Source organism: Phalangium opilio, unplaced genomic scaffold (assembly GCF_054372755.1).
Source record: "Phalangium opilio isolate 3A_F unplaced genomic scaffold, DU_Popi_V2 ptg000073l_1, whole genome shotgun sequence".
In the NCBI taxonomy this organism is placed as follows: Eukaryota; Metazoa; Arthropoda; class Arachnida; order Opiliones; family Phalangiidae; genus Phalangium; species Phalangium opilio.
In genome coordinates this window covers 2223875-2233247 of record NW_028324183.1, presented here as the reverse complement: position 1 = coordinate 2233247, position 9373 = coordinate 2223875, and the positions used below count along the sequence as shown (strand labels likewise).

At 36.8% G+C, this 9373-nt stretch overlaps 2 protein-coding genes across 2 annotated transcripts; both read left to right on the top strand.

Moving 5' to 3' along the window:
* The first annotated feature begins 781 nt into the window (after positions 1-781).
* On the top strand, positions 782-1461 carry LOC149659303 (uncharacterized). The gene is made up of 5 exons (XM_089844068.1): positions 782-809; positions 843-992; positions 1047-1133; positions 1192-1278; positions 1334-1461. Exons 1-5 carry the CDS (start codon positions 782-784, stop codon positions 1459-1461), a joined length of 480 nt encoding a protein of 159 aa, XP_089700194.1.
* Positions 1462-6203: 4742 nt separating this feature from the next.
* LOC149659302 (uncharacterized) lies at positions 6204-7864 on the top strand. Its single transcript, XM_089844067.1, has 3 exons — positions 6204-6430; positions 6508-7094; positions 7692-7864. The coding sequence occupies exons 1-3, from the start codon at positions 6324-6326 to the stop codon at positions 7862-7864; spliced, it is 867 nt and encodes a 288-aa protein (XP_089700193.1). The 5' UTR covers positions 6204-6323.
* The last annotated feature ends 1509 nt before the right edge of the window (positions 7865-9373 follow it).

Below are 9373 nucleotides of genomic sequence, written 5' to 3'. Positions count from 1 at the left end.
CTTAGGACACCTAATAAGCCTTTGCAGCAAATATGCACAAGATTTACTGAGAATGAAAATTTTAATTTGACTACTACTCTCAGAAATGGAGAAAATCACGTCATTAGACCTTACAATTTCAACTATGAGAAACTTGGTTGTATTGAACTTCCCAAGAAAGGTCAATCATATAGAAAGGTTAAAACTGATAAGTTTGTAATATCAATTAGTCTCGCTGATTCGTACTTTCTATTGTAAAATGGTCATTATGTAGTTGTAGTTAATATTTTTTAGAAATGACAAGGGCGTGTTTATATTTGGGCGTATTTATAAAGTGATCAGAGACATTTTCGTATATCCGATGAAGTCATCCAAGCTGGGAATAGTTATAGTTTCAAATTTATCAAAAACAGTTCATGTTTACAACATCACTTGCATAAGCAAAAAGTGTGTTTCAATTCCTCATAAAGGAGGCGAAGTTGCTATTGTGGCAATGCTACATTATTAAAACGAAATTGGGTGAATAAAATAATTTTGTTCACGTCTTTCTTTAAAAATCACTTATTTTTACAAATAATAATTGAATGTTTTCGCTTCCTACTAGAAATACGCTGTGGGTCATTTTAAAGAAGATGATACGGTTGAAGTGGTGTTATCAATATGGTTAACAGAAGATGGCAAAAAATGTTATTATCCACCAAAGGGTCCATCATTTTTTTTTCGAGCATTAAAAAACTCACTGACTCCAGACAGCACTTGGCCTTTGTATAACGTTACTGTTGTATTGAAAACAAGTAAGAAAATGAATTTAAACTTCTACAGATCAGGAGGTTTGAGTTTTCTTTAATGACGTGTTATTTTAGACGATTATAAAAAGGCTATGGACAAAGTCAACCGAAGTAGGGACGAAGAAGACATTTCTAAGAGCACTGATAATGATGAAATCGAAGAGAGGCGAAACAAGAAGATAAATGACACAGATTTCGTGGATCCTTCCATGTATTGTGAAGAAGGTAATTTAAGTTTTTCTTTCTTTATTTGCTCGGTTAAATTTCTTTACATCTTAGATTTTGAGCAAATAAAAAGGGTTAGTAAAAAGACTGAAAAATATCAAGTACCAACTCCACCAATTTTTCCCAATCTGATAGTGAATGGTGAGTATTTTTTGTTTCATAAATGTATGGGAAAGCCTCAAAAACATACTCTGTTTAGGAGATAATTCATTGGAAGTGCCTCAGGAAGATGTTGAACTACTGGAAAAACAACACGCGGAACATATACCAAACGCCGAAAAGAATGGTATAAACTCCTGGAAAAAATAAGTATATATTTCTAAATTTTGATATAATTTCAGACGATTCCGGCAATGAAAATCCAAATGAGTGTCTAACTGATAAATTCGATAACAGTGGAAAAAGCCCATTGATTAAAAATTCAGGTCTAGGAAGCGATCTACCTAGCAATATCTTTCTGAAAATATAAACTGGACTGGGGCAAATGGAAAAATCCCTTTAAAAAATGAAACTAATTCAGGCGCTTAAAGGTATTCTTTCTTACTTTTTCAAATTTTAATAACCTTGATTTAGAGCTCCAAGAATTCATACTTTGCTTATGTATATTATATTTCAAAGTGTATGTGTAATTGTTTTATTGCTTTCATTAGATGCTGTTCGATCGAACCCAAAATGTGTAAGAGCGACTGACCATGAAATGGAAGAAATAATTCGGCACTAGGTTAGGCATTGTAAAGACCGTGATGGTGGTCGAAAGGAAAGGGCCCTTAAGCAAGTCCAAAAGTTGAAAAACACTTAATGACAACCTTTATCATTAAGTGGAAGACGATCATCATCATCATTATTTATGTCTATTTTTTGGGTTGGTGGAGGTGTTTATAATCGTACATGTATGACGCATTTATGCAAAATAAAACTTTTGAATTAAAAAAGTGTAATTATAAACCTATATTTTATGATCGGCAAACTGCCAAAAAAAACCGTAAACCTACCCTTAAAAGTAATTGAAAACGCTGACCAGTTTGATGTCGGCAAACTGCCTAAAGGGCCATTAACCGACCATTAAAAGTAATGAACAATACTGAGCAGTTTACAGTCGGTATAAAGATTCTTTGAACTTGTTAGCCAACTATTTTTGACTACGCTAGATATAGTTGCACCGACTCGCAGCCAACTAAATAAAGAAGGCAAATTCAATAAGCGAAATTGTTGACTTAAACGAGTTGGGGCACAGTCGATTAATGTCTAAAGCACAGTTCAGCCGACCCCCAAGTCGAAGGTTAATTTTAGTCGGCTAACATTCCAATTGTCACTTTACCGACCGTCCATAGGCTAGTCATTGCGTTGGACATGGATTTTGATGGGCCGACAATAAAACGCGGCAGCCCAGCCAACAGTTTTTTTATTAGTCGGCCCGACTGGTTTTTGCTACTGGGGATGTATCCAAGATGCACTTCTCGGCACTGAATTTGACGTCTCTGGATCGTAGAACATCATTTAGCTCCGGAACGTATAATCGATAACCATCTGCATTGTCTTCATAACCGACAATGATACCCTTGTAAGCTTTCTTGGATAGCTTCTTCCTCTTCTCCTTCGGGATATGGACATAGCAATCAGTCCCAAAAACTCGCAAGTGCTTTAGTGACGGATTTGGTTTGCCAGTCTATAACTCATATGGTGTTTTCCCAACCACATGAGTAGGAGCGGTGCTATTGAGGTTGTACGTCGCCGTGTTGATAGCCTCGGCCAATAGCTTGGAAGGTATATCCGGTTTTGAGTAGAGCATGGCACGAACTGACTCCATAATTGTCCGGTTCTCTCGTTCTGCAACCTCATTTTGCTGTGGAGTGTAAGGCATTGACGTCCGATGTTTCATGCCGATTTCTTGCGTCGGTATTTGTCGGAATGCCTCATTTACATATTCGGCACCATTGTCAGTTATGAGTTCTTGTACGGTATGATCGTAATTCTTGCAGAACGCAAGAAAATGCTTAAAACGTTCTTCAACTTCAGACTTGTTTTCCAAGAAATACGTGATACGGATACCGGTGTATTCGTCTTTCAGTAGAAGATAGTAGAGTTTTCCCTTTATCAAAAGCGACATAGAAATGACAAAAAGTGTTGGACTTAACGGCTCAGCCTGCCTTTTACCGTAGAAAACATCACGTTTGAAGAGCTCCAAACGTTTTTAACCCTGTTCAAGCTATAGCCAATGAACGAGCTCCAAGTGGGTCGCACCCGTGACGTCAAGAGTTGGATTTTTTCCATATTCTCTCTAAGAAAGAAATCTCCCTTACAAGCTCTGTTCCGCCTGGCGGAGTTTTCCTCAGGTCGAGTGGCTGCCAGTCCTGGGAGTAAGTTTTTTTAACTGCTAGCCTGTTACGACCCCGCTCCCCGCTATTGTGTCGTCTGATCTCAGCGGTCTGTCTTACAGAATCGCGACAATATTTTTGTTAATTTTAAAGACAAGAGTATAATTTTAAAGTTTAAATTAGTCAACTTAAATCTTGTTATATCTCGAAAAATAGGTTCTAAGCGACGGGCAGCGCTTCGATTCTACCCAGTATAACTTTTATTTGAAATATACTGCTTCTAAATGTATTCAAACAGAGTTACAAAATGTTAGCCTAGGCTTAACAACAGCGATATGTCAAAGCCCTGTTGAGACTGTTGCTCAGTTAGAATTAAAGAATTCAATGCCTAAACGAATGATTAATTCCTCAACACAATATATATATAGCAAGTTCACACGCGAAAGAGAAATTCAAACAGACAACGTTGTAAATCCTAACCAAAATGAAAACCTCCAGACATTTTCACAACAAACACAAACTCTAAATAGTTTTGAAGTACGAGAAACAGAAACTGAATTTATTGGTACTCAGGTAAATGATGAAACCTGGAATGATATAAACATGTTTAAGACGCTCAAGAGGAAACGAACACAAATTGACAAGGAAACATAAGTCGATTTTTGTCTCCCGAGAGATAAAAGGTGTAAACTGTCAGAAAGTTTAGCCCTTTTGGCTCTTGAAAACTTCATATATAATTTAAATTGGCATAAGTAAATATAACCATAATTCAATACCTTTGTTACTGCATAAATTTCAGTCTATAATTTCTTTTAGCTAGTCTCAATACTATTTTTGCTCGGAATTACGATGGAATAATTGAACAAATTCAAGTAACGATTGTTGAAACGCTCATTGCTATATCATCTTCCTGCAGCGAATTTCCTGTTAAATTAATTTTTTCAAGTGGTGGTTAACTGTCTATAGACAGACTCTTCAAGCCGTTAGATAATATTCAGTATTTTGATTTTGCATCTGAGAAACTGGACGAAGAAGCTGTTAATAAAGCTCTAGCAGAATTAAATGGAAAGCACGTTTTTTTGCGGCATATCCAAGGTATTGTATAATCATTAAAATCATTGCGTACGTCTTTCGTTTTTGAAATTCTTGACTGGTTTAGATCGACTGCGAGAGTATGGAAAGAACCAAAAATTTATTGCGATTTGAAAATCCTGTGGAACGATTTCAATCTAAAGAGGGCCTATTATGGTCCATTCCACCTTCCAATGCTCCTAAAAACAAATTGAAAAACAAAATTTATATGTGCGGTAGAAGCCAGGCGCTTAACTGGTATGATTTTATAAATTTTAGTTGAGAAATTGCGTTCATAATTATCTCATACCTTATGTTTCAATTTACGGATTTATTATTAAATATATTAAGTACATTCTTCTATTAAATAGGTACTTAAAGGACCGAAAAGCTAAACAACACTTACTCTATCTCGCAAGGCAAAGAGGGCTACTACAAGTTCAAAATGCAAAATAAGTGTACTAACTCCTCGATCCAAAAGAAAAAGGATGAGAGAAAATAGGATTTATCGTTGCAAACTAAATAAAGAAATTAAAATGTTGGAGAGGAAGGTACAAGAAAATAGGGTTTACCTAAGTGAAAATCAGAGTAAAGAAATGTAAAATGCAATAAAGCAAATAGACAGCAAATTTCAAGATGAATTGGAAAAGGTACTCGGGGAAGTAAATTCTAAAAATCCAGCCTTGGGTTTAGAATTACGAAAACCTTGGAAAAAGGATGTGGAGCGGGAAACAAATGATTTTGCGAAAGATCAAGAAAGATGTACCAAAGGAAATCGGTGGAGCCCATTGACATACAGGATTGCGCTTAGTGTATATTCAAGGTCACCAGCAGCTTACGAAGCACTTTCGTCCTTGGACATCTTCAAACTACCAAGTGTTCATACCGTTAGAGCCAAAGCTCGTGAGATACCAAGCGAACAGTGGATAGATTTGAACATTTTAAGTGCGGAAGAGGAAAGGTTTGAAGCTCATTGCTTGAAGCAGATGGGTGACGTTAAACCTGTCAAAGAAGGCTTCCTGATATTAGATGAAGTCAAAGTAATTGGGAAACTACTTTGGAATTCCAAAAATGATCAGTTTATGGGCTCACAATTAAAACCAGAGGAACTGTCATCTTTAGAAGACTTATACAAGCATTCTAATACATCTGAAGTATTAGAAGCGGAATATACAAGCATTCTAATACATCTGAAGTATTAGAAGCGGAATATACAAGCATTCTAATACATCTGAAGTATTAGAAGCGGAATATGTTTTGCAATTCCTGTTTAGATGTTCCACTACCAAGTTTGACATAATTGGTCCATGTTTTCCAAGCCCGTGTCCCATAGCATTATCTCTCAAACCATTACACGTGTGATCTGGGCTTTTCATAGTAGTAGTACATAAATGCCGATCCCAAAACAGTACAGTGGAAGGCAGGGAGGAGTGAGGAGTAGGAGGAGGAGTGAGGAGTGAGGATTGGGGGATGGGAAAACAAGATGATTGGGGGAGACTTTGTACGTAAGCCTTTTGATTGACGCACCCCTCTATCGCACCTGCAAGGGGTGTTTTTGATTGACAGGTCAATGAAGCGTGTTCGATTCTCGGATGTAGAAGTACATACATTGGAGTATGAAGATAGGGTGAATTATGATTTAAGAAATAAACAGTATTTCAATATGTTAGTTAGATTAAAATTTGAACCATTAATTTCTCCGGTATTAATCAAATGGTTAAGGGGGTATGAAACTCCAGATGACGTTGGGGGAAAATAAAGAGTCCCCGTAAAAACCCAGCTCTACCGATTATTCTAGATCATTCTAGAAAAATTAAAATTCGCCCCGTAAAACCCAGGTTAACGTTGTTTAAGGTCATGACGTAAAATGTACAGTCAAAGTTGTAGATTGTTCGAGAATAATCTTCCCGAAAAAACCCACCATTAATGTACAGTCAAAGCTAGGATGATGATCTTATTAAATAGTATAAATAGCCAGGACCCCAAGTTAAACGACCATCACAATCTCACTCAAACTCGACGAGGAAGGAAGGAACAGCCACCAAGTACAATGTAAGTATAGTTTTTGTGGACTTGTTATTTTTAAAGCTATAGTTTGGATGTAAAACTTAGTTTTCTCCATTCGACAGAATGTCTGCCGTAGTGCTATTTCCCCTATCAGATGAGAAAGTAATTGAGGTTACCCCGAAGTTAGACGTACGACTAGGGTTCAAAGACAGTTCTACGGGACTCATACTTCACCAGTCCGATTTCCACGAGCTATACGCTAGGAAGAATGAAATATTCAAGTTCTTCGAAACCGACGACGCCCCGGAGACATCATGGTTCTTTACCGGTTCTGAAACGAAGCGTGTGGAGTTGCGAACATATCGAGACCGTAAGATTATAGACATCAGGGAACTATACCCTGGAACAGGTGCTATGTACGGCAAGTTCTTCCCAACAAAGAAGGGATTCGCCGTTGGACACTACCTTGCCAAGACGTTAATGGATACGTATAAAGACGTAGTCACATTTCTTAACGAGGCGAGTCGAGTACGTGTGTTATTAAAAAATTGTATTGTAGAACAATTGAAATCCAACATCCGTAAATGTTGTTACGGATGTAGTATTGATCACCCCTCTCAAACTCAACGCGATTGTTTGAATGGGTGGGAAATGCGTGTTTCAATGAACTTTGACACCGCGATAAGTAATCTTGATTATGTTGAAATTTGTAAGATATTTACCCTAAGCACTTTTTTAAGTGACGAATTTTGTAAGTCTTTGATTGGTCAAATCGTATGTAATGCCAAAGAATATTTGTGAATAAAAAACAACTTGATTCTTAAAAAGTGATTCATTCCTTAAAATGGACTTCAGCTTACAACACCCATTTAATGGTCTCATAGCCGGGGCGACACAATCGGGAAAATCATACTTTGTAGCTAACCTTATAAAGTATAAAGATATATGTATATCACCCTCTCCAGATAGGATAATATGGTGTTACACTGAATATCAACCGAAATTATTTAATTCGGTATTTGATCACACGCCTTCTGTAGAATTTCACGAAGGTATATTAAATGTGAATATATTAGACCCCAATATCAAGAATTTTGTTATACTTGATGATTTACTTTGTGAAATATCTAATAACAAGGATGTAACAAATTTGTTCATACGGGGTTCGCACCATAAAAACACCTCTGTTTTTATTTTGATGCAAAATTTATATTTCCCGGGAAAGAAATTAGAACATTAAATTTAAACGCCCACTACTTGATAATATTCAAATCTCCTCGAGATAAATCGGCTATATTTCATTTAGCCAAACAGATTTGTCCCACTAATAGTAAATACGTTATCGACGCGTTCCATCAGGCAATTGCTAGAGATTTTGGGTATTTATGGGTTGATTTAAAGCCAACGACGTCAGATGATCATAGACTACGGACGGGACTCATACCGGGCGAAGAAGCTGCAGTCTATATTCCAAAATGAAAAGAGTGCATACGCATCAACATTTCTTAAAGTATTTGACTACTTGTAATGTGTGTCAAAGAAAATACGCTATCAAACACGCTAGTAATGACTCTATCAAGGCCATAGTGGAATGTTGTATAAATGTCCTACGCGGAAACGTGAAGTTATCAGATGACCAGAAGAAACTATTGAAGAAGCACTGTCTAATGTTACGGAAGTTATCTAAACAAAGCACCGTAACAAAACGAAAAAAGATCCTTATTCAAAAAGGTGGTTTTTTACCTCTTTTGTTAGCACCCCTCTTATCACTTGTTAGCACTGCTGCTGGTGCAGATATAAGCAGAGCAATTAAAAATGGCTAGAAAGATGATTTTGGTACCTGAAGTGGTTTACCGCCGATTAAACTCGCAACCAAAAGTTGAACTTGGTGAAAATTTGGATACGAAGACTGTTTTGGTAGACAACAAATTGAACCAGACGCAAAACGTTAACATGTACAATCATTTACTAACGAGTGCTATTAACAAAAGAAAAAAGAAAAAAACCTGTTAAACAACAGAAAAAGAAAGATTGGTATTCTGAAATAGCCATGACAATACCAGATTCACACCTCAAACCAGCCATTGCCCTATACAAGTGGATTGATATCAACTCCAAGATTAATTGGTCCCCCAACGGGGAACTTATATACAGGGGACAACCAATCGTCGGGTCGAATATTATGGATATTTTGCACGAATCCGTTAAAGGTTATAAAAGTAAACCGAAACACACTGTCGTTGGAATAAATCAGTTTTACGAAATGTTAATAAAAGAAAATGTACCAAAAACTATCGTGAGAAACAAATTCCCCTTTGGAAACTCTACTAGTGTTGTACCAAATACCTATCTCGATGTATCTAAAAGCGACTTACCGAAAATTGATTATTATCCCCCAACCCCGGATTCCCACTATGGTAATGGTCTCCACACTTGGATAAACTTGAAATAAAAAGAATATTTATCAATATCACGTTTCATTTCTATCATAAATTACTTACACGTTATCATGGAAGGATGTAACGATCCTTCTCCCACAGGGCTTCTAGCCTCCCTGTCCGTTTCATTTTTAAATAATCCCAAAGTTATTACGGCGCTTTTGATATTATTTCTTATTATAATTATCGAGTTATCCGATTTCGCTTATTGGTATACTCAAAAAACCTTAAACTGCACGACTAATGGATAAACTAGAAGAAATATACTTCAATGAAAAAGATCCGGGGAGCTTCGGAGGTGTACAAGGACTATATAGGGCTGCGAGAGAAAAGGGGATTAACGTTTCCTTAAATGATGTTATTGAGTTCCTACAACGTCAAGATACGTATACGCTGCACAAACCCGCGACGCACAACTTCAGAAGGAACAAGACTATTGTGTACGGTATAGATGAACAATGGCAACTTGATATGGCAGACATGCAAAACATCAAGCGTCATAACGACGGGTATAGATTTCTACTGTGCTGTATTGACGTATTCAGTAAAT

What these genes read in the sequence shown, in the direction of transcription:
- LOC149659303 (XM_089844068.1), top strand. Translation starts at nt 782, where the DNA reads ATGAATTTAAACTTCTACAGATCAGGAG. An exon ending in TTCCATGTATTGTGAAGAAG is followed by an intron (nt 993 to 1,046) that starts GTAATTTAAGTT and finishes TTTACATCTTAG; the next exon opens with ATTTTGAGCAAATAAAAAGG. An exon ending in ACCAAACGCCGAAAAGAATG is followed by an intron (nt 1,279 to 1,333) that starts GTATAAACTCCT and finishes ATATAATTTCAG; the next exon opens with ACGATTCCGGCAATGAAAAT.
- LOC149659302 (XM_089844067.1), top strand. Translation starts at nt 6,324, where the DNA reads ATGATGATCTTATTAAATAGTATAAATAGCCAGGACCCCAAGTTAAAC. An exon ending in GAACAGCCACCAAGTACAAT is followed by an intron (nt 6,431 to 6,507) that starts GTAAGTATAGTT and finishes TCCATTCGACAG; the next exon opens with AATGTCTGCCGTAGTGCTAT. An exon ending in TCTTGATTATGTTGAAATTT is followed by an intron (nt 7,095 to 7,691) that starts GTAAGATATTTA and finishes TATTTCATTTAG; the next exon opens with CCAAACAGATTTGTCCCACT.